We start from the raw sequence: 25413 nt of genomic DNA, 5'->3' as shown, positions 1-25413 counted from the left end.
CAGTATTTTGATAAGTAATTCCTGTATCATTTCTTTGGTACTGTGATCATTTTATTTAATCCAACCTCCCCCACATTCCCCCTCCCCACCATTCAAAGTTATGTGTTAAGCCATCTACAAAGGGACAACTAGTATGACTGCAGTGGCGGTAATCCATCATATCACACATGTAAAATGGAAAAAAAAATCTGTTTTTAAAAAAATGATCAGAAAGGAAAATCAATATCCTATTCTAAATACTACTACATTTTGAAATGGGACAATGCAACGCCTCATATCCAGTACACCAGAGCCAAAGTTGTCTGTTTGTGCACTAAACAGTTTTGCATCTCACAAAGATGGGGTTAGTTACAAATCAAAGAGCACCGCCAGAGAAAAAAGGCAGAGAGAAGTCACTCACCAGTTGTTCACTTGTAGGATTGTGAGTCCCGTGTCTTGGGCTAACTGTTTCTTCTGCTCCTCTGATGGGTACGGATGCTGCCCAAAAAAATAAAGATCAGTCAAGAGATGTTGAGAGCCACGAAACAAAAGCTGGCACTGATTAAATTCAGTCTAACTACAGAAGGATGCTGTTTCATTAAAAAAAACTTTGCAAAGAATGAAAGTAATGCTCACCTAATATGGATTTTTTTTTAAAATGAAATAAATTATTTTGATTGCAGGGTGTTGACACTTTTTTGGATCGGTCTCTAGCCCTTTTGAAAGCCATGTAATTGCAGGAGGCTTTCCTCATCTTACCCTGTCCATATTAGTAATGACCCCTAGCTACTACTAAACCACTAATAGTTTTCAGCAAAGGCGAAAGAAATGAATAGGATGAATCTAAATTCACAGTTGGTAATTTGCATTGTATAAGGCTGCCTTCGCTACTTGGACTGCTCTTGGTCATCAATCGTCCGCTGTCAGGTGCTGCACTATGCCACAGTGATAAATACGCTTCCTAACACCAGAATTCATCCAAACAATGTAATTGTCCTTTATTTTCTACTCAGTAATGAAGATAATTAATGGTTTAGACAAACAAGAAAGATGTTTCATCAGGACGAGCAGTGGGTGAAATCAAAGGTTTAAATGATAATTTTGAATGGTTGATAAACATGTTGCAGAATAATTTCTCAATATATCTCTAGTGGTTCAGGACTGGAGCCCCAATACTTACTATATGTCATCAAAATATGTATTTCCTTTTCTATGTTATCCGTCAAAGCTCGATCTGTATTGAAGCCAGCTATTCCAGTATAGATGACAATAAGGTGTCAGTATAAAACCAAGACTAACTATTGTAGGAAAAGCAACATATCTTCAGGTAATGCAGTTATGCTATGTATATGGCCATTTGAAATCTCTAACTCATTCATTTTCTGGCATAGCCATCCTGTAGCAATTGAGGTTTCCCAGTGGAATACATGCTAGAATATAGTAACAATGATGATGGATCACTTCATCACTGTGGAACCAGACTGTGGTGAATTAAGGACACAGGTCATAGGTTTGGCTGTCCTGAAACCACTCTGCACTGATGAAGCTCTCACAGAGGTGTGAAATGGTAGCTACACATTGTGTACATTTTAACTTGATATTAATTTTCATCTTCCCTGTTACAAACTCAAAAGTCTGCTTCTTAGTATTGTTGTCAATAATAACTGCAAATGATTTAACACTGGATACTTTCTACTGCATTCCACGCTGAAAATTTTCTGCACACGATTAATTATTTTAACTCTCAACTGGCATAGTCAATTTATACTGCACCGTATGTGGATCTAAGTGTTACTACTTCCTGACAACAGCCAAAACAGGCAGGAATGCTGCATGACTCACTTGGCCTCACAGACCTGTAATACTAAACATGGAGAGCGAGCAAAGCACAGGCATTCAAATTGCAGCAAATAGCTTCACTTGCTTGCTGCCTCAACAGTGCTTACAGGCTACAGAACAACAATTATGAAAGCTCCAGTAAATGGCCTTCGTGATTGTGTCTAGAGAAATAAAACAGTTATCATTTCATACACTTCAAAGGCCACGCTCAAAACCCAGTAGCTATGTAGTGCTATTGTGAACAGGGCTCCCCCATAGAATACAGTGCTGCCCCCTCAACAATAGCTGGCTTCTCTCCTGCTCCCTCTTGGCTTCCAGCCAGACGCCTGTTTGCTACACCATTAATTCATGCTCACTGAGTTGGTGCAAGGTTCTAGAGCAACGTTTGCTATCAATTTGCCTTCCACGTTGAGCCTGTAGCCTGCCATATTTTGAGATGATATGTCTGAGGTCTCATACTGAAATCTATCAGTACTGGTGTGTGAGGTTAAGGTGAAGTTTAGTCATTTCCTAGCGTGTTCATACATGTATAATGTGGGAAGATCCAAGTGTCCAGTTACTGCCCTAACATATAGCTTTAATACAAGTGAAATTTTCACTGCATCTAGGCAACGATCTATAAATTACCTATACTACCCTGTCATAAATTCGTAGAAATCGCATAGTGCACTCAATCAGCAAGTCCTCTGAATAAACATCAACACCAATTTAATGGCTTGTGCACACATTGTAAACCAGAGAATCTCAACAGAGGCAAATCAGATAAATCAAACAAACCTTGGCTCACACAGACAAAAAGAGTTTCTAACTAAGGGCTTAAACTAAGAGATTCTTTACTTCACAAAATAATTTAAATTTTTTACTGTAAGGATTTTAAAAGTATGTGCAAGACATGGAATAAATGTTGGAATTTTCTGTGATTGGAGTGTTACTGAACACTGAAGCTTTTCATTTACAATTTTAGCAACTGACAGTACTTGAAATGTATTCTGTTGTACATGACAAAATGGTTTACTTTAGCACATTTATATACTTGCAGACATAAACATAGACAGAGATTATAATACTGTGTGCATAATTTATTACAACCACATACCTCGTGCCCCAGTTATACTGCACGTTTGATGTTCATGTGCTGCAATCTTTTGCACCACACCACTACCAAATGTGTGGTGGAACTCTGCCAATTTTACAGAAACTGCCAATTCAGCATAAGTAGCAAATTCACCAGGGCAACGGCAGTGCAAATGGAGGGTGTAACCATAACCGTCCAGTACAATCATGGTTAAAATGCTGCACCACTTTGTGCAGTTTAACTGGGACAATATGTGGCTCCCCAAAAAACCTATCTTAAAATTGCCTCTGTTTTCACCAATAAGAAAAAAAGTTGCTGCAGTGAAGATTATCTACAGGAGCAGAAAAAAACCAGTTTAAACCACCTACTACTCCACGCTTTAAACAAAACTGATAAAAAAAAACGCTCAACAGAAAGAATCAGCATTATAGATCCCAAGCACTGATGACTAGAGATGACAGTTCCATCCTGTACCCTAAATTACTGGATCAGTGTAGCCAGAATTTATGAGAGTCAGACACTGGACCTCACATAGCTCACATATTAGACCATTAGGCATCTAACTACCTCTGAACAATTTCAATGCATTATTTCTCCTTCTCCCTGGGGCACAAACTTCACTCTTCCATACTTTTAATATATTTTGTCTGCACGAAGCAGATCGAGTTATTACATGCCAGCAGAACACAGCAAACACCAGTATCCTGGCTGTGAATGCAGGAGCTGTGATTTCAGCATGCTGACTGCATGTACAGTAAAACAGGATAAACACTGACACAGCAAACTTTATCTAGTGATGGCCGTTTTACTTCTGCGTTATAATTTGACTTGTTTTCATACTGACTGTAGATCAAACACTTTCCTAGAAAGAAGGTTCATTATTTTTGTTTACAAGTCATGCATACAAGGAATCCACTTATCTTAATTTCATTGAAAAGCTTGCAGTAACCACAAATAGAGGGGTGGTTTCCACATGAATTATTTCAAGTCAGTGGTTACAAGGCACTTGTTTCATCAGAAACCTCTGCTTATAGCTCATCAAATAAAAAGAGCACAATCATACAACAGAACAATAGACTATCAACATAAAGGATTGAAACATCACTATGAAGGCATCCTGGGTGAAAAGACTCTTATCAACAGAATATCTCCCAATAAAGCTGTCTGCAACTTATGTTTATTGAAAGAAGACAAAATGTTCCTTCAAAAAGTACCTACTGGACACAAATAATGTTCCACCTAGTTAGCTGCTTGACGAATGCTGGAAACTAATAAAGAAGTAGACCTGCTTTCCAAACCAGATGATCGTAGGATTACGTCCCAGCATTTGACTGCAACTTGCATAGTTTGGATTTTTTAATATCAGATCTTGGCCTGGGGCATAGTTGGAGCATTCACCTTCACGGAAACCTGCACTCCTAGTCTTTGCCCATTACATGATAGCAAACCAGCATTTTATGAAGAAGTCCGTCCTTCTGATTGAAGAAATACATGAAATGCAAGTGATTCAATCATGGGCGTGGCAGGGATGGAAAAAACAAAGAATATAAACGAATTTTTACACATCTGTGATGTATTTTGGGTCATTTTTCTATATTAAAGATGCTATATAAATTCAAGTTGTTGATATCTATGACAATGACAATGTAACATAAAAACCAGCATGGACCAGTTGGGCTGAATGGCCTGTTTCAGTGCTGTACATTCTATGTTATGTGATTTTGGGAGTCTATTGGAAACTCTAGATCATGAGGTGAGTGCACTAATATATATACCACTGGACTGAAAAATGGTAACAAAACCTACTCTAATGTTATTTGCATAAATGTTTGCAAACAAATCAACAAGGATCAGTTTGCTGAGAATTTGCAATGAACTGCAGCAAGTGACCACATTTAAATAATAGAGGGTGGTGATCAGTGTTGAATCTAAATTGAGCGAGAAAAGTTTAAGTTTAGCCAAATGTGGACCATTCCAATTTTTAAGTATTTCTGTCCCTTTGAAATAAATGAAATCCAGCATGCATGGCAAACAAACAAATTATTTCTTGGCAGTAGAATTTGCAATCTCTTATTCTAGAGCCCTGGCATTTGCAACAAGCCCACACTCCTAGAATGTACAGCCGAAAAATCCTGCAATTTCTGAAGTGGCAAGGCAATGAAAATGAAGTTTACTCAATCACTAGGAATAGAAACATAGAAAATAGAGGCAGGAGCAGGCCTTTAGGGTTTTCGAACCTGCACCACCCTTCAATATGATCATGGCTGATCATGCAACTTTAGTACCCCATTCCTGCTTTCTCTCCAGGCCCCTTGATCCCTTTAGCAGTAAGGGCCACATCTAACTCCCTTTTGAATATATCTAACAAACTGGCCTCAACAACTTTCTGTGGTAGAGAATTCCACAGGTTCACAATTCTCTGAGTGAAGAAGTTTCTCCTCATCTCGGTCCTAAATGGCTTACCCCTTATCCTTAGACTGTGACCCCTGGTTCTGGACTTCCCCAACATCGGGAACATTCTTCCTGCATCTAACCTGTCCAGTCCCGTCAGAATTTTATATGTTTCTATGAGATCCCCTCTCATTCTTCTAAATTCCAGTATAAGCCTAGTCGATCCAGTCTTTCTCCATATGTCAGTCCATCCCGGGAATCAGTCTGGTGAACCTTCGCTGTACTCCCTCAATAGTAAGAATGTCCTTCCTCAGATTAGGAGAGCAAAATTGTACCTTGGTGTGTTGAAGAGTAGTTGGAACCAGATAGGGACACAGAAGGAGAGAGGCACAGATAAGTGAGAAAGAAGCCAAGGCAAAAGAAAACAGGTGAGAAAGAGAAGAACTGGGATATGAGAGACGAGAATTGTTGAGATATTGAGAGACAAGCACAGGTGAGAGAAGATAGGGTGTAATATAAAGGTGGCCATAGAGAGAACGATTTGTCAGTGTGAGCAGGCGTTAGGGCAGTACTATATTTACAATAGGCTTCAGGTGGCAAATTATTACAGCAACAGTTTTAAATACTTGTTAGATTGTACTGGTTCGATATTGCACAGAGCTGTGGGTCTTCTCTCTGGTAACGAACCACTAAGCTTGTCAAGATTAAAGCTGCAGTCAGCAAGCAGCATCACAGTAATGGTAAATAACAATCCCAGTCACTAGTAGGATTTGTAAGATTCAATCCTCAACTCCTATGCTCACTAGGTGCTCCACTATTACTTTCCTGCCATTATATTATAGCAGCTTTGGGGAAAGGGCAGAGGGAAATGGACTGCATCACTACTGGTATGTGTTTTACAATGTCTAGCTTTTATGTCTGATACCAGTTGGTCTAATGGGAGGGTAGTGTTTGTTCTTGAGGTAGTTAGGGACCTGTTTGCTGATGTGTCAGTGGAGGGTAAGGGGAGTTATTATTATAGAAACATAGAAAATAGGTGCAGGAGCGGACCATTCGGCCCTTCGAACCTGCACCACCATTCAATATGATCATGGCTGATCATGCAATTTCAGTACCCCACTCCTGCCTTCTCTCCATACCCCCTGATCCCCTTAGCCGTAAGGGCCACATTTAACTCCCTCTTGAATACATCCAACGAACTGGACTCAACAACTTTCTGTGGTAGAGAATTCCACAGGTTCGCCACTCTCTGGGTGAAAAAGTTTCTCCTCATCTCGGTCCTAAATGGCTTACCCCTTATCCTTAGACTGTGGCCCCTGGTTCTGGACTTCCCCAACATCGGGAACATTCTTCCTGCATCTAACCTGTCCAGTCCCGTCAGAATTTTATACGTTTCTATGAAATCCCCTCTCATTCTTCTAAATTCCAGTGAGTATAAGCCTAGCTGATATTGTGGAATGCAAGTCTGTATTCTTGTGCTCTGTATATCTGATCCTTAGGAGACTGGTGAAGGGGATGCACATATGCCAAAGTCCCTGGGTCTGGAAGGCTAGTTCAAGACTTAAATTTCAGAAGATTAAATTCCTATTTGGGGATTCCAAGATTTGAAAGCCTACACTGATCCAAGCACTCATCATTGCTAAAGCAAAATCTCCCTCCTCATTCCTGGCTCTCTGTAGCTGTGAAGTAGAAGACCCATATCACACATCTACATCTAATGCTGATTTCAGCTGGAAGCAAAAAGTCAGCACATATACTGGACAAACTACTTAACACCATCCTTAGTACCATGAAGTGACTTAGGGCAATTCTTTGATAAACCCTTGGGGAATTGAATTTAGTTTAGATCTGGATGAACAAAACTTACTGGAGTCTCTGTGGATCTATAAATGTAAATGGGGATTATGTGTAGCTTAAACAAATGTAATTTTGTGTAAAACTAATTTCTCTATCATGCAATTTAGTATTAAAAAAATGCTCGCACACTATCATGCCAGCGACAATAGATATAAGGCATTAAAGCAGATAATCAGCATCAAAATATATTTTTTTACATATATTTGAGTTCTTACCTATTACCTTCCACCTGAACTACCAGCATTTGCTTCTTTTCTTTCATTAGCTGTTTTCTCAGTCTGGTCTAACAGGAAGTCTAAAGTGATCCTGACTCCTCCCTGGAGGCTGCTCATCAGCTAGCTCAGCTTCCAGCAAAGAAAAATTGGTAACACACAAGAGCTCTGACCCTTTGGTTTCTATCAAATTATCTTTTATTACAAAAGATAATAAAAGAGCAACTGTCCTACCATATCCTAGCTAAGGCTGCTGGTCTTTTATGTTTCTTTGTTATTAGCATGACAATACTGATGTTCAACCATTGTGATCATTACCAACTCCAGTAATGCTGGCTAAATTGTTGAGCACACCAGCAGGTCATTAGCCTTTGAGCTGGATATATAATAGGTCTGAAACAGATTTGATAAACCTCAAGTTCTTTCCTGTTGACAAGTGTCTCAATTCTTTTCAACAACTTTCAGAATCATATAGGAAGAATGGAACAAACTCGGCAACAGAAGTAACCCAAATAGCTTAGACAGCATGTGCTGAACTGCAGTTGACTAAAAGTGGAAGCCAGCTGTTGGTTTTTACTTGACATCAGAATAATTAATGAAGTAATCAAGCTATCAACCACAGACTTTGACCAGCAGGCACAAGCTTAACTAATGCCTTCAAACTAGGCACCAGTTGTAATGGTCCCTTAGGATAATAATCCACCCCTTTTTTTGACATAAGAGAGTAGGTGTGCATAAAGGAAGCTCAATTGACTCAAACTGTTATCCCTGTTTCCTTTACTGTCTGCCTGCTGTGTTGAACTGCATTTACTGCTCTTATAACTGTGAAGAGTTATTGTACAGTGTAATACTGTGAGGCCACGAAATGGGATTTGCAGCATTTTTATTTCTACTTATTTTGGTGTGAGTCAGTTTGACCCGACTGTGATTAATAGTCATGTCTAGTTCTCATCAGAAAAACTACATACAGAGAAAGCTCCATATTGTCTTCTTTCTCCCTAATTAACATAAAGGTGCTTGTTATTCAAATCTGCACAGCCATCAAAAGCTATTTCAAAAGTATAGCAAATTGAAAACTCACAGCAATAGGTACCGGCACCATTCATTTTAAGGTTTTAAATTTGTATGCAAAATATAATTTCTAATGCATACTTTCATAACATTAAGAATGATTCCTAAGCATATATAGACAAAATCCAATGCTAATTTGATTTACAAGTCTTCGGAAATGATGGTACAAGGAATACTTAGATACTTAAGATTTACTTTGTGCGAGAGTGCAATGTAGTAGGAGGGGAAACCTGTGTTTGACTCTCAGGTCGTAATTGACATTCGAATCTGGGGCTTCCCAAAGGGGTAAGTTTGCCAAGTCTTGGCCAGTAGTCTGCAGAAGAGACGTAAAACTGCTTGGGCAAGGAATCCCTTCTCGCTTCGTTCAAGTGCGCCTTCTGGTAAATCAACCAAGGAGAGATACTGACAGCGTCTGCTGGCTGCACCATTCCATCCTCCTGACTGATTGGTGGGAGGTGTTGGGGGGCGGGGGGGGGGGGGTGAAGGGAGAAATAAGCCTTTCTTGTTTTTTTTAAACTAAATTGAAGAATTACTTTCTGCACACAAAAAATAAACTACACTGTTTTCACAAATCATACAATGATGTGTGTTAAAGGGCAGGGACAGATTCATATGAAGGAATGCCTGGCAGAAAGGCTTCGACAGAACAACACGACATTAGAAAAAGTTGGTCAATGTAAGTCATCCAATTTAGGCTAGAGAAAAGAAGCACCTGGGTCCGATAAAACCCAGAGCTGTCTTTTTTTCTTTTCTCTGTACCGAGTTCTTTTGTGTGACCCTGGTCACTCGTTGCTGTAATAGGATATCACAGAGATTCTCCCCTGGAATCCTCAATCACCACCTGAAAAGCAATTCTACAGACACTGCTCAGTATCTCTGTAGCTGCGGGAAGCTAAGCACAGGGCACGCGCACAGCGTTCAGTTAGCGCCCATCGACCGAAGTGCTCGGAGCGTCATTTGATTACTCTGCGGCTAACACAGCTAGCAAACCAGGAGCTAAAAGTATAAATTACAATTGCTTAATGGATTTACCTGCATGCAAGCGATATCTGCGATTTCCACCCTCCCTACTCCCAAACAAACTGAATAGGGTACACACCAGGGTACTGGAGGATGGAGAATTGCTCAACCCTACCTCGGCAGGCCATGGCTTTCTGTCTTCATGTAAATCAGTGCCTGTCACTGCATGCATGATTCACTGCTCAGAGTGTACTGTTCTGTGACGAATGAGTCCTGCTTAATTTGGCAGTGATTATGCAGGTTGCTAGCCTCCTAAACCCCTTTGAACTTGTAATTGCTGCTGGTTTAAATAATGAACATTAAGGGGGGGGATTCAGAAAAGTGTGGATAATTACAGGCTTTTTTTCTCTTCGCTGGCAAAGGGTTGCTGAGGTGGCTGTGAACGGTGTCATAGCAGCCTGTGCAAGCTTGCTTTTGACATCAGGAAATCTCAAGAGCCCCTAAGAAAGGAGGGGCAATGGCTCTGATGAATATTCATAAGGCAGCCACCTCTGTAGTTGTCTTGCTTCCCATTTTTTTGGTAAAGCAAAACCGCTCACAATTATGGGCATACAAAGGAGTGGTTTAGCAGTTGCACCGTATTACATGCTTAGGCATCAAAAATTACATTATCGTTAAAAACAAAAGCGGTCAAAGTCTAAGGCTACTTTTTTAGATAGCTTTGAATGTCATGACCACAACTGATGCAGAATGCACCCTAATCAAAAAATGTTTCAATGTAACAGCACAGCGTTTAATTTTCAAGTCAAACGGTAAAGATTTATAGCAGCCCTGGAAAGCCAAAGAGTCCCTGTGTCTGTTTTTGATTTTACTACTTTCCTCCCCTCCAAACCCCCACCCCCCCCCCCCACGACCCTTTTAGTTCTTTGTCTATTTGCACTTTTGCTCTGGATTTTCTTTACCCTGGTGTGAGACGAATATCAAAGACCTGTGCTGTTTGTAGGCCTCCAGCACATAACAACATCTCAATGGTACATTTTTAGAACCTGCGTCACAACATGGCAGCCTATGATTAATGGCAACTACATTGAAAGCAGCAGCTCGTCAACAACGCCCTCCAGCAGCGCTGCAAAAAAAGTATGCAATCCTGCTCTGCGAAGGTTGGCGCTGCCACAGAACATGGATCGTGTGGAATACTGACACAAAACACCATATAAAACCTACACAAGTGCAATTTACAATCTCCTTTGGATCGCATCACCTTTATCTGATAATTATATTGCAAATAAGCAAGTTTGATAGGAAGCATGTGACTAAGAAATGAGTATAGACTTAACAATCTGGATTTTAAATGCTAATAAATGAAAGGCCTTCATAGTAAGGTGATTTTCTGGCTATTTATGTGAGGGCAGGTGAGTTCATTTTTTAATCCATTAAATTTTGATCTTGCAATGTAGGAATATTAAATCGCAGATGCTGGCAGGAAGATGACAAGGATTTATTTTTAAAAAGCACATTTGGGTGCGAAGTGAAAATCTATTCTAGTGAAAATACTTACATTTTGCAGAATTATATTTACGTTCAAGTTTACAAAGCTTTTCTGAAAATATTTTTATAACATTTTTAGCTGGGATTCAAGTGGTACCTGCAGAATCCATGATTAATTCAAATGGATGGTGAGAAATATTAAGCAAGTGAAAAACTGAGATTTAAAAAAATCTGCACTCTACATTTTTAGATACTTGCCTGTTTGTTTGAGGGACATACAGTACAACACAAAAAGAACAGATTACGTTTTTCACTTTTTAAGCACTCCATGGTAGTAAAGGGGACTGCAAGCCTTAGTTTCAAAAATCTCTCTGAAGATAAACCAATTGCTTGCACTGCTCAGAAGTTCTTTTCCAGTCTACTCTTTGTATTTTACAGATAAAGTCATCAATAAGCACTGTGTTTGACTTCTGCTAGTTCAAAAATATTTATGCCCTTTGAAGTGTAGCTAAGCTGGATTTGGGATTTACCTACGGTAGCACTTTATAAAGAAGGTGATCTGTAAAGCATGAAAACATCTTGCTATTAGATGAGAAAGAAGTGCTCAAGACATGCTAATACTTCCAGCAGTATTATAATTCAAGCTTCTGCCAATCTTTACTGCTAGTCCAAATGAATCATATATTCTGTGCATTAGAAATCAGGCTAAAGCTTTAGCCATTTCAAATATGTCGCTAAATCTGTAATAAACCAGCCTTTCCTCCAAGAATGAATATTTATACTTTTATTGTGGCGTTCAGCTGAACACTAGGATTAGACTTAGAAGTAATACTGAGAAAATGTAAGACAGGAGCCAATTTATTTTTTGCATTTAGGCTAAACATATTTTATGTCAATTAAAGCGGCAAAGGTGCTTTGTACTGGTGTTGTCAGCATGCAACTGGGCACTTTGGGAAGAGCATAATTAAAATGTCAGGATGTAAAAATCAGCCCAATGGCAAACCAAAATCCTTTTCGATATTTACAGTCGTTGGGAAAATGACAGTACCTTTTTGGCAACATAAGCTCAGAGTTGCATGAGTTTTTTTTCAGTCAAACTTAACTCGATCATTTAAAAGAAAGATCTTGGGGACTGGGGGTGGCGTGGGATGGAGTGGGGGAGGGCTGGCACCATTCTTACTCGCCAAGTCTTTAGGTGAACTAGTCCTCCAAGCACTGCTGTGCAAAACAATTGATAGTGCTGGCATGACAACTTGCTGGAAACAGCATTCTACCGTCACTTAAATATTCACGGAGCACAAATCAATTGACTAAAACTATTTTCTGTGATTCCGAACTAAGAGGGTATAAATGCCATGTGATTGCTGCTCCTATTCACCCTTATAAAATATAGCTGTAATACATTCATGTAATAGCGGCTGATCTGGAGGATTTCAAATAAATGTAACTGGATTCAAAACCCTAGTTTGGACAATAGATTTGGAGACTTGCTGTAAAGAAAAGTTCTGTTTTATATCTGACTTTAAAAAATTTTTAGTTCTTGCAATCCTGGAAGGGTTAATATCCCCATCTCATAGCTTCATTACTTCATGTGAGAAAACAGGACAAAGACAACAGATGGCAGACAGTGTTGACTTCTGTCCTTTCCATTGTACAAAAAAGGCTGCAGAGAACCTTGTTTGATAAAAGCAGAGGCTTTGGTGGCCTTCACCATAATTATCTGATAGCTCTGTGACTGATGAGCTCTGGAACATTTAGTTTTCTATAGACATGGTCTGTGACAAGTGAACTGTCCCTAGGTTGCTATGAGTGACCAAAGTGTTGACATCGAGTCCCTACAGCAAACAAGCACATGACAAATGAGGCTAGGAGCCTCAATCAGTTTTGAATTTGGGTGACCCCCAGTCCCACTAGACAAAACAACTATCCAAAGGACCAGAATGGGTTAACCCGAGACCATAAATTCAATTCAAAACTTAAAACATTGGAATCTGTATAAAAAACATACATTAAGAATAACTCATAATACTGCTGCTTTTTACAATCTGGACCAGAAGGTAATATCTAGTAAATAATTCTGTTTTTATATATTATTTTCCTTCATTGAAAGCCTGATAACAGTGCAAAACATAACTTTGGCAATTATTAATGCAAACAATAAGCAGATGTGTTCTAGCTATGGAGGCTATAGCAGCTCTGCCAGTTGAGCTGCAGTCCACTCTGCTGCAACAAGGCAGAATGTAAAAGAGGCCCTGATGAACTATTGCTGGAAAAGGGGCAGTCTGACAAACAGGGAGTGCTAAAGCCTACGTCCATGCTATAATGGCTGGACTGGTGTTTGTATCAAGCAAACATCCTCTCCTAGGATAAGATTGCCTGTAGCCATGTGTAACATGGTTAACTGTTAGCCTAACAGCTCAAAGGCCATGTGTATTGCATCAAACTTAATGATAATTTTCATCACCATAGTGTTGCCACGGTGACAGAAATGGAATTGTGCCAATGACCAAAATTTGTCATAATTATGGTTCACAAACTGTCAATTATTTTTCTCTTTCAGAATGATATTTTGCATCCCAGTGACCTTCCAACTTACCTCCATTGCTGCAATTTTATGTTGGTTGGGTTAGCTGGCAAATGAAATGAGCAATTGTACCTTGAACTTAAATTTAAACTTTTAGCTTTGCACAACAGATTAATTTCAAACACCTAATTGTGGTATTTAATTTGAGGAGATTTTTTTTTAATCTAGAAAGGGAACCGATTTTACTCCATCAAAGCCTGTCACATTCTAATGGAGGCCTGAAAGCCTCTTCACTGAAATAAAAGTCACCTCAATGTGTTTGTTGTAGCAAAGATAAGGACATCTCTCTGAAAATTGATGTGAGCATTTATAGGGGGAGGTCTTTGTGCCTGAGCATTTCCTGTTTTCATTCTGTGATCAAATATGTTCCTTGCAGAGCATACGGGAAAGTCCTTGAGAGGAAAAGCAAAGGGAGCCGAGGGGCTAATTGAGTGGTCTGAGGACTTCTCAATATATCTCGTTTAAGGATCCTTCCTTTTCAGTCAATGAAAATCAGTCTTGGGTCAAGCTCAGCAAGATATCTTTACTGCCTGGCTTTGAGTATTTTTTAAACTAAGTCAAATCAATTTGTTTGTTGTTTAACTCAATGGTAATGTTGCTCGGCAAAATCAAAAAAGAATGCACCAGCTTCAGTGATGCTTAATTCTGATTTCATTTGCATCGCACAGCTACAAGGGAATGTAAGTGTAAAATTCCAGTGTCTCCAAGTGTCCTGCATCTGGCATGTGTGTTAAGCATTGCTACATGGCTCTATTCACACAATAGGGCAAGACTCAAGTCTCATACATTTCAATGCTTAGAATTTGCAAACACTAATAATTAAATATGTTAAAAAAATACCTTCCATATATCACTACATCTCCCCCACCCCATTATGAGCTGCAACACTAAAATCTTTCTGCACAGTAACAAACAAAATCTATAAAAATGAACAGAACCAATGACAAGTGGAAACTATACTTTTTTCCCCGTTTGCTGCATTAAACTAACTGCTGGGAATTGTTGTGGCCTGCCTTTGTTGTTTTTGTCCCTCAGAGTTGTTCAGAGGAGGTGACAATGGCTCAGAGTTGAGAACATATGTAGAAAGACCCCTGTGGTCGATGGAAAAGTTGCTCCATGCTGCTTGGTTGTTTGAAAAAAAACAACCAATGTTCCTTTCTTCCGACAAAGCTAATGAATGCATGAATGCTAGAATGCAGCAATGACCCATTCAGAAGGAAAGTCTTAGGACCCTCCCTGCAAGAGCACATCCTGCGATGGTGAAATACATTTGCTTAACAAATTAAATTAATGAGATAATTCAATTAGTCTTTTTGATGTGAAAAACAATACTGCTTAAGGAAGGGATTACTGTAGTACAAGAACAGTTTGGCCTTCACAAAAGAGTGGAGCAAAAAAGCGCTTTAAAACAATGTATTAAAAAATGGGAGGACAATGAAGAGAACTTGCATTGAATTCTACAGTGGTTTTAGTTGTATACTTGTTTGTATTAGCACAGCCAGATGGGAAAATTCTCACATTACTTCAGTCATAGGGAAACGTAATCATTCGTCAATAAACTGGAAAATGTCAAGGCTGAGTAGAAACAAAGTGAAACTTTTGACTTGCGTGAGGAAGGAGTACTTTAGTGGGTGCTTCTGACAAGGTTTATACACTAAAACACAGCCATGCCCTTCAGGACAGGGAAAAAAACCTCCCAGCAGCTTCTCCAGCAATACTCACTCGACTCCAAATTAAAAACATTTTACAGGTTACTAAATCTCCAGCTGAGGTGATGTAGCAAAGAACAGCTGTGAAGTAATTTTGATAATGATGAGAATAATAAGCACATGGCAAGGTTCAGGGCTTTGCTGTTGCAGCTTCAGTGCTCCTGAATAGATAAAAGTGATTAAATACTCCTGATTATCCCTGACCAATATGTAATGGATTTACAGCCCTTTCAATTAGTCAGTATTTGCTTAGGACTCATTATTTTGTCTTTGGTTAAGTAATCAGCCTACAGACGCATGTTCTGTCTAATTCCTCTGTGCAAACGGGCACAGGGCACCTGACCTCCAAAAAGGCCATAGCTGCAAGGCAGAATACCCACTGCTTCAACAGAGCAGTGACCATTCTGGTTAATCCTGACCCCTGAGCCACAATCAATATACCTTAATTTACTAATACTGTCTTTACATCAAAGTGACAGTTACGAAATGGGGATCCAATATTCACCTTGCTTTCACTATCTTTTGGACCTAAGTTTTAGAAGTTTCAAGCATTAGTAAGACTTTTAAATGGTCTGAATCATATTGTAACTATCACTGACATCGAAAAACATTTTTACCCTTTTAAAGAATTGTGACTCTGGCTTGGTCAGGACGTGTGTTGAAACAGGATTGAACTCAGAACCTTACAGCGGAAATGGTGGCAAACAAATCATATGAGTTACATGTTCTCGCCTTTCAAAAGTTCTCCTGAAAGAACAAACATTGGTAAAGGGGGAGTGGACTGTGCTGAACTCTCACATAGTCCAGTGTTAACAAGGGAACTATCTGTAGGTCTATGAGTGTCACTCCATTACTCCACTTTAGAACTGCTGAGTAGAGGCAGCTCAGAAGCATGCACTTTAGTGCATATCTGCCCCTCATGTGATGTCATGACTATTCATTGCAGTGATATATGAATGGAGAATACTGTCAATAATCCAATCTACCCAAATCCATGATGTTACTGGATTGTTTCTTCTTCATGTCATGCGAGAGGGAGTTCCACTCAATGTATGTTTCTAATCAGCAGTGCTAAAGCATAAAACAGGATAACAAGAGGTGAGTGAGACGTAGTTACCTCTCATTCGATTAATTAGGATTATGGGGCAATTAGTAGAATATACAATTGATTAAGATTTGTACACAAGACAATTAATAAGGAAATAAAGGGGAGAAATTCGGGACCGCCCCGTTTGGGGCACTAACTTTTAAAAGTTGAAAAAGTTAGCACCAGGCGCTAATGATTTTCACCTTAAAAAAAATTTGGGATTGCACTCCAGGAAGGAAGTGGAGGGCTAAATTAAGCGCTCCACTTCCGTCCTGGAGCGCTACAGAACACAGGCAGGACGGTAGGTGTGCAGCACTGCAGAATGGGCCGTGCAGCGCTGCCACGCTTGGAGGCTGTTTGCCTTCCTTAAAGGGAAGGGCCATCGCTACAGGCTCTGCATTGGAAACATTTACCTGGTCCTGGATGGCAGTCGCGATCCAGCTGATCAATCGCAGCTGAAGAGGAATCTGAAAAAATGAGAAACAGCATTGTAGAAATTTTTTTACTTACCTCGGTCACCTCGCCTTTAACTTTTGCCCCGAAACGCCCGGCCTCCTGCTCAACGTCTCCTGCAGCTGCCAGTGTTTTCGCCTACCGATGCTGTAGGGGTTGGAACCTAAGTTCAGGTCTGGTGCGTTACCAGGGCGATGCGCAAGGCGATGATGTCACGATCTCCGGACAAAGGAGATCGGGGCGCAATGTCCTACCGTTACCGCAAACCTCCCGACGAATATGATGCAAGTCGATCTTGTCGCCGCACCCGGTCGGTAAGTGCTTAGTGTCCCGTTATCGCCCCCTGGAGGTGACAACGGGAGGTGCTCAGGAGGTCAATTTCTAGGCCTAAATGTCTTAGAAGAAATTTAATTGAACAACGATGCATGACACACTGCATCTACATACGCAGGACTTGGCTTTTCTGCACTGTAAAACCGGTGCCTACTTTAAGTCATTGTGAAATCAGCAGGTGGATAAAGTACAAAGTTATGTACTAAAGAGATAATGGTTCCAATATGTACGGGAAGCAGGGAGGGTGTAGGGGAAGGGTGAAAACAGTCTGGGCACGTGTCCAGGCTGGGCCGCAGAGATCCTGATGAATTTAATGGCAGAATCTCATTCCAATTTTGTTCTTCTTTCTCCCACCCGGCATTCGGCTGAATTGACAAGCTGGCCAGCAGCTGGGCAGGAAAATCAGTGGCAGGAGGCCACAGCTGGGGACACTTAAGGATAGTCCCTGGCAATCGGGAGAGGGGAAGGCTGGAGATATGGATTTGGTGGGGGGGGGGGGGGGGGGGAGGAGAGAATGGCAATCAGGAGAAGAGAAGACCAGAGATTGGGGCTTGGGAGAGGTGGGGAGAGGAGACGGCTGGAGATTGGGGCCTGGGAGAGGAGAAGCTGGAGATCGGAGCCAGAGAGAGGTGGGAAGAGGAGAAGGCCGGAGATCGGGGCTGGGGAGAGGAGAAGGCCGGAGATCGGGGCCTGGGAGAGGAGACGGCTGGAGATCGGGGCCTGGGAGAGGAGACGGCTGGAGATTGGGGCCTGGGAGAGGAGAATCTGGAGATCGGGGCCAGAGAGAGGTGGGGAGAGGAGAAGGGCGGAGATCGGGGCTGGGGAGAGGAGAAGGCCGGAGATTGGGGCCTGGGAGAGGAGAAGCTGGAGATCGGGGCTGGGGAGAGGAGAAGGCCGGAGATCGGGGCTGGGGAGAGGTGGGGAGAGGAGAAGGGCAGAGATCGGGGCCTGGAAGAGGAAACGGCGGGAGATTGGGGCCTGGGAGAGGAGAAGCTGGAGATCGGGGCCAGAGAGAGGTGGGGAGAGGAGAAGGCCGGAGATCGGGGCTGGGGAGAGGAGAAGGCCGGAGATCGGGGCTGGGGAGAGGAGAAGGCCGGAGATCGGGGCTGGGGAGAGGTGGAGAGAGGAGAAGGTCGGAGATCGGGGCCGAGGAGAGGAGACAGTCGGAGATCGGGGCCTGGGAGAGGAGAAGCTGAAGATCGAGGCCAGAGAGAGGTGGGGAGAGGAGAAGGCCGGAGATTGGGGCCGAGGAGAGGAGACGGCTGGAGATTGGGGTCTGGGAGAGGAGAAGCTGGAGATTGGGGCCAGAGAGAGGAGAAGCTGGAGATCGGGGCCTGGGAGAGGAGAAGCTGGAGATCGGGGCCAGAGAGAGGTGGGGAGAGGAGAAGGCCGGAGATCGGGGCCTGGGAGAGGAGAAGCTGGAGATCGGGGCCTGGGAGAGGAGAAGCTGGAGATCGGGGCCTGGGAGAGGAGAAGCTGGAGATCGGGGCCAGAGAGAGGTGGGGAGAGGAGAAGGCCGGAGATCGGGGCCTGGGAGAGGAGAAGCTGGAGATCGGGGCTAGGGAGAGGAGAAAGGTGGAGATCGGGGCCTGGGAGAGGAGACGGCTGGAGATTGGGGCCTGGGAGAGGAGAAGCTGGAGATCGGGGCCAGAGAGAGGTGGGGAGAGAAGGCCGGAGATCGGGGCTGGGGAGAGGTGGGGAGAGGAGAAGGTCGGAGATCGGGGCTGAGGAGAGGTGGAGAGAGGAGAAGGCCGGAGATCGGGACCGAGGAGAGGAGACAGTCGGAGATCGGGGCCTGGGAGAGGAGAAGCTGGAGATCGAGGCCGGGGAGAGGAGGCAGCTGGAGATCGGGGCCTGGGAGAGGAGAAGGCCGGAGATCGGGGCCTGGGAGAGGAGAAGCTGGAGATCGGGGCCAGAGAGAGGTGTGGAGAGGAGAAGGCTGGAGATCGGGGCTGGGGAGAGAGGAGAAGCTAGAGATCGAGTCCGGGGAGAGGAAAAGCAATCAGGAGGAGAAGGCCGGAGATTGGGGCTGGGGGGGCGGGGGCAGGGGGGGGGAGGCTACAAGGGCAGAGGTCTTCCTTGAGGGACCAGGGGCTGTGCTCCTGCTGTAAAAGGCACTTACTTTCTTGAGCCAGCAGTTCCCGACTCTGGTTTACAACTAGATTTCCTGCGCCCTGGAAAACCCGTGCAGCAACTGGTAAATTTAACTCAAGCTCCCAATTACACTGTGGGAGACTGATTTAAATATGCTAACGAAGTTCCCCACTTCTTCACAGCAGGACACTTGGATGTTGCGAAACCAGACGCCATAAAGAAGGCGGCAGGGTGTGCACGGCGAGTTGGGAGAGGGGGGGAAAGGAAAGGAGAAGGGGGGGGAAAGGAGAAGGGGGGGGGAAAGGAGAAGGGGGGAAAGGAGAAGGGGAGGGAAAGGAGAAGGGGGGGAAAGGAGAAGGGGGGGGGAAAGGAGAAGGGGAGGGAAAGGAGAAGGGGAGATGTGTTCCCCGTTTTATTATATTTAAAAGCCCCCTGCCCCCGACAATTTCCCGCCAATCTTGGATTAATATCGAGGCCAATACCACTGTAATAAAGTATTTACATGTAATACAGTCATTACCAGAAATTGCTCAACCATTTTACTATTTGCTCTCCCCCTTTTACAGCCTCCCTGCACTTCACACCTTTGCCCAACTCACGTGCTGCTTAGGTGACCTGTTCCCAGGCCTCTGCCAATCCAGCTGTTACACCAACCACAGGATGGATGTACAAGAAAAAGGGATAGAAATCGGACCTTGTTACACCTGTAAATTTTGGGGACCTGAAAGATGTTCATTCTGATATTTGCTCGTGACATTTTTCAGGTGCTGAGGGGGTGGGGGTAGAATACATAAAACAGGCGTTTGACCCCATGCTACGCCAATGACGGGCCTAATGCCTGTTTCAGGACCCCTCTGGGAAATTGGGCTGCTCTAAGTGGAGCAGGTCTGGATGTGGCCTAGCAAGTGATCCCCACCAAAAAGGTAATACATTAAAAAAATTGACGTCGAACCAAGAGGAGCATGACAGCTCTTCACGGCACCACAGCACTTCCAAGGGTCCACCGCGATCCTCAACAATAACACCTTGTATTTATATAGCGCCTTTAACGTAGTAAAACGTCCCAGGAGTGCTATACGACAACAAAAAAATTTGACACCGAGTCACATAAGAAGAAATTACAGCAGATGACCAAAAGCTTGGTCAAAAATGTAGGTTTTAAGGAGCATCTTAAAGGAGGAAAGAGAGACGAAGGTTTAGGGAGGGAGCTCCAGAGCTTAGGGCTCAGGCAGCTGAAGGCATGGCCACCAATGGTGAGCAGTTATAACCAGGGATGCTTTAGCGGGCAGAATTAGAGGAGTACAGACATCTCGGGGGGTTGTGAGGCTGAAGGAGATGACAGAGATAGGGAGGGGCAAGGCTATGAAGGGATTTGTAAACAAGGATGAGAATTTTGAAATCGAAATGTTACTTAATCGGGAGCCAATGTAGGGGTGATGGGTGAGCGGGACTTGTTGCAGGTTAGGACACGGGTTGCTGAGTTTTGGATCACCTCAATTTTGCATAGTGTAGAATGTGGGAGGCCAGCAAGGAGTGCATTGGGAGTAGTCAAGTCTCGAGGTATCTCCTCAGGACTTACCCGAGGGCTGCTGCCCAAAATAAACCCGTTCGCAATGGGCGAGCTGCCTCTGGAGCCAGTAGTGCTGGCAACTAACCCAAATTATTGAAAGGTAGTCAGAGGCCAAAATTCCGGTAAGTCACTGCCTTCTGAGAAGGAACTTCTTCTCTCAGAGGGTCTTGAATCTTTGGAATTCTCTACTCCAGAGAGCTGTGGAGGCTGGGTCATTGAATATATTTAAGGTGGAGAGAGTCAGATTTTTGAAAGATAAGGGAGAAAGGTTATGGGGAGTGGGCAGGGAAGCGGAGTTGAGTCCAAAATCAGATCAGCCATGATCTTATTGAGTGGTGGAGCAGGCTCGAGGAGCCAAATGGTCTACTCTTGCTCCTATTTCTAATGTTCTTATGTTTCCGGTTGGGCTGCTCGCCGTCTGCACACTGTTGGTTATGTGCCCGCAAACAGGCCATGACTGATTTCTACTTCAACGTTATTTTTGTTCCTGGTTGCCAGTATTGTGTGCACACCACTGGAAGGCCCTAAAATTATATTTTGATAGAGTTAAATAGGTGGAACTTAAGTGTCAGAATTCAGATTTCATTTTCCCACCTGGAAAAGATAATGGTTTGGATCTTGACTTTGTGCGATAGTGTAAAACGGGTGACAGCGAGCCGGCAGCCTGTTTTACATCTCTCTCAATTTTTAATTCATTGACTTCAATGTAAAAGAGGCTGCCTTCTCTCTACACACCTCAAAGCGCTGGAGAAGTACCACCAGCGCTGCCTCTGCAAGATCTAGGAGGACAGATGCACCAACATCAGTGTTCTCGATCAGGCCAACATTCCCAGCATCGAAGCACTGATCACACTCGACCAGTTCCGTTGGGCGGGCCACGTCGTCCACATGCCCAACACGAGACTCCCAAAGCAAGCTTTCTACTCGGAACTCCTCCATGGCAAGCGAACCCCAGGTGGGCAGAGGAAATGTTTCAAGGACACCCTCAAAGCCTCCTTGATAAAGTACAACATCCCCACCGGCACCTGGGAATCCCTGGCCCAAGACCACCCTAAGTGGAGGAAGAGCATCCGGGAGGGCGCTAAGCAACTTGAGTCTCGTCGCTGGGAGCATGCAGAAACCAAAAGCAGACAGCGGAAGGACCGTGCGGAAAACCAGACTACCCACCCACCCTTTCCTTCAACCAGTGTCTGTCCCACCTGTGACAGAGACTGTAATTCCGGTATTGGACTGTACATTCACCTGAGAACTCACTTTTAGAGTGGAAGCAAGTCTTCCTTGATTTCAAGGGACTGCCTATGATGATGTTGATGATGATGACCAGCCGCTTTACACTATCGGGCGGAGTCATGAGCTACCCCAGCCTGCCTGCTGATCCTTTCTCCCTCCATTAAGTCCATACCTTGCATTTACATCCATAATAAGAAATAAAGACAATATAGAATGTTGCTACAAATCTTTGTCTGCGTCCTGCTATCAGAATCAATTTGTTTTTAATTTCTGTTCTTGTAGCTTCTTATTATAAATCTTTGAATCCCTCGTAAAATCCCCCATACAAAATACTGACAAATTACAGTCTGTGTTTAAAATGAAGGGTTGCATTCAGGGAGCCAAAAAAGCCCATCTTTGCACTAAATAAGTGCAAGTTTCAGTCTTGATAGTACAATGCTATACCAACATGCACTAAGGACGGTGCCATAAGTATACTGTGCCTGGAGACCATCTCAATGAAAGTATTTTACTTCACACCAACCATGTTACAGTAAAATCTTGCTTGTATAGGTTGATGTGGATTTTTATGGCAGTAAAGGCATGATGTGATTGTATTAACTGTATGCATGCCGATATTTTAATACAAATTCTAAAATTTTTCACATTTACAATCTAGACTGACTGATGCACTCAAACTTTTTCCCTCTTTCTCTTCTTTTTGTCTCTCCTGAAGCTGTGATTCATTGCTAGAGTTTGGCAGTCCCCCAGTACCTCCTCCAAACTGGCCGTTCTTCATATGTGTGAAGTGACTATTCTACTGCGGGGGGGGGGGGGGAAATCGCAGCTGATTCTGTCCTCACTGAACGTCTCCACATGTGCACTATCCAGCAGGGGTTACTGGATCAGTAATCAGGAGAGGAATCCCTGGCATGTTTCTCCCTCCCCACGAAAGCCTGAGGATGCTGAAGTCAATTGCAGTGCCCTGAATACCAGCCTGGCTGAGATAAAACAAACGCAGTACAGCCCGCAGGTTAAACCTGGGACCTTCCTGTGCAACTTAGAGCCACAAGCACATAGCGTATTAGCCCACTCAGCTATTAGGATTCTCTATTTTATCATTCTTTAACAACCGCACAAATATTTGTACGTTTATCATGAATTATTCAGTGAAACTGTCTGAATGCAAAGACAGCACATTCAACGTCATTTAGTGGGAAACAATCAAATCGAAGGTTAGATCTTAGAATTTTAGGAGCTTAGCTCTAAGAATCCACAGATAAGACACATTTATGTTTCATCTTACATTCCATATAACTGGAGAAACTATGTCATTAACTCCCACCAACAAGTTACTGGTCATATTCACTAGCTTATTAATATTTGTAACAATTCACTACAATTTTATAGTAGATTTGCATAAAAGTTTGTCTACCAAACAATGACAAAATACATTAAATTTACAGGTGGAAAAGTTTGGTTGCTGTAGCAATGAAATATTATTTTTTGATTAAAGGTGTTCAGGTGATGACAGAAGCTGCACACTTCAGCGCACATGCTGTTACAAAGGAAGCAGCTGCGTCCCAGCTGTAAGACTGGACCCACATACTGTACAAAGCATCCCAGAGCTTAAAGTGCACACAAAGAAATTGTAGCGGCTCAACAAATGCATCTTAGTTTGCATTAAAGTCTATCTTTGTGGCTAAACAAATGAGTTGAAACTGAGTTGTGGGTTATCAGATGGGAACAATTTTAAAAATCTATAAACGTTAAATCTTTATTGCGATTTCAGTAGGAAAGCTTTTTTTTTGGTTAACTCCTTAAGAGCCACTCATAAGTACATTTAACTAAATTAATATGTGATTTTCAAAAGATCTTATAAATGTTTAGAAACTGATACTTTTTGAATGTATTCACAACAAAAACTAAATAACAAAACTTAAAAAGTATTAACTAAAAGAATAAATAACAATGTCACCCCCAGCTAATTAGGAACAGTAGTTTTTTGCAGAAGACACAATCTTTCAACAAAGAAAGATTACATAGCCTATGTATTCACATTACTGCACAGTACCCACTTATTTATACAAATTGATTCTTTCACATGCAGAACATTCATGTTGTCACCCCATTTAATATATTTGCCGATTTAAAGATTGCTTTGCGCCACATTTCCTCTTTGAGCTGGGGAAGTGGAATAAACATTACATACCTATGAATCAACTTCAGAAAAGCATTTCCATAAATGTCCAGCAAGAGAGACAAATTGAGCAGGGCATTTTGGACAAAGTCAGTTTGTTTGCCCTTCTCCGCCCACTTAATGCCACCCCTGCATTTACTTTGTCATGTCACCAAGCAAAAATTTGATGGAACTCACCTGACTGAGACATCTTAGTTACAGGTGGAACTTCAACTTGTGACATAGTAAAGTAAGGGCCCTGAAAATCCAGAGGCCGAATCTCGAGTAAGTGTCAGAATGCACCTGCAGGGAATCTCTGAAACCGACCTTATAGGAATATATGGGGTTGGATGGAGATGCTGAACTAAAATATCAATAGCTGGCACTCACAACACTGTGATACCTCTCGTCCGTCAACCCTGCCCTCCTCCTCAAATGTGGATGGCCTTGTTTGGGGCAGAGACTGGTGGGCAAGCCCCAGGGACTGGCATGTCCAGGTCCCAGTTAATTTCCGGCTCCGTTGCTGCACTCCAGCTGGATTTATCAATACATTCATTTGAATTTGTCATTATAAAAAATAATTCCTCCACTTTAAAAAAAAGAAAATTAAAAGCCTTAAAATTATCTTCCTTATGTTTAGAGTCTTGGGGGGAGAAATTCGGTCACACCTCATTTGGGGCGGTAACCTTGGCGCAGCGGTAAATTTAGCGCCTTGAAATAGTTTGTGCCCTCCGCCCAGAAATTCGTCAGAATTGGTCGAAGAGCTGACGTGCACTAAATCAGCCGTTGCACGCCAAAGCTGAGGGGATGCCAACGAAAATGCTGGCGCTAAATTTAACCAAGTCATTGTGCATGCGCCAAACTCCAATTCAGATCCCGGGAAAAGCCGAGTCTTAAAGGCGCGGCATAGTAATGCACCCATTAAAGTTTTCAAAATCACTTTTTCTCAAGCTGAACTCTTATTTCTGTCTGCCGGTGTAACCATGTTATGTGTAAACGTTGCACTGACTGTGACCTCCGTGGGCAGTGCTTCCTCATCCCTTTAAGTAGCCACCAGTTAATCATTCTGCAAGCCTGTACCGACTGTTTTTCCAGATGTTGTTCTTGGCGGCCGCTAAATGACGTGGCCGCACATAATTTTCCAACCGGGGCACAAGCCTGGGCGTTGCACCTGGAATATGCCATGATCGAAGTGATTGTCAGCAGTCAGGCATTACTGGTTTGAGCCCCCGGTGAGCCTCGAATGAATTTTTGGGCGGTACGCTGAATGCTGCACTCCCGGTCAGTAATCTCTTACCCTCCCATTAATTGCTGAGGCATTAG

The 25413-nt window shown here is 42.8% G+C and overlaps 1 protein-coding gene across 6 annotated transcripts in view; it reads right to left on the bottom strand.

Moving 5' to 3' along the window:
• The window catches only part of meis2a (Meis homeobox 2a), a 123099-nt gene that overhangs the window by 54841 nt on the left and 42845 nt on the right, over positions 1 to 25413 (bottom strand). For all 6 annotated transcript variants that reach the window (XM_070878997.1, XM_070878991.1, XM_070878992.1 and 3 more), the window contains one exon: positions 401 to 477. In XM_070878997.1, the coding sequence (XP_070735098.1) occupies positions 401 to 477 (77 nt within the window). The remainder of the gene's footprint in view (positions 1 to 400; positions 478 to 25413) is intronic.

This window comes from Pristiophorus japonicus, chromosome 4 (assembly GCF_044704955.1).
Source record: "Pristiophorus japonicus isolate sPriJap1 chromosome 4, sPriJap1.hap1, whole genome shotgun sequence".
NCBI lineage: Eukaryota > Metazoa > Chordata > Chondrichthyes > Pristiophoridae > Pristiophorus > Pristiophorus japonicus.
The sequence above is the reverse complement of the archived record's forward strand: the minus strand, read 5'-3'. Positions and strand labels throughout refer to the sequence as shown.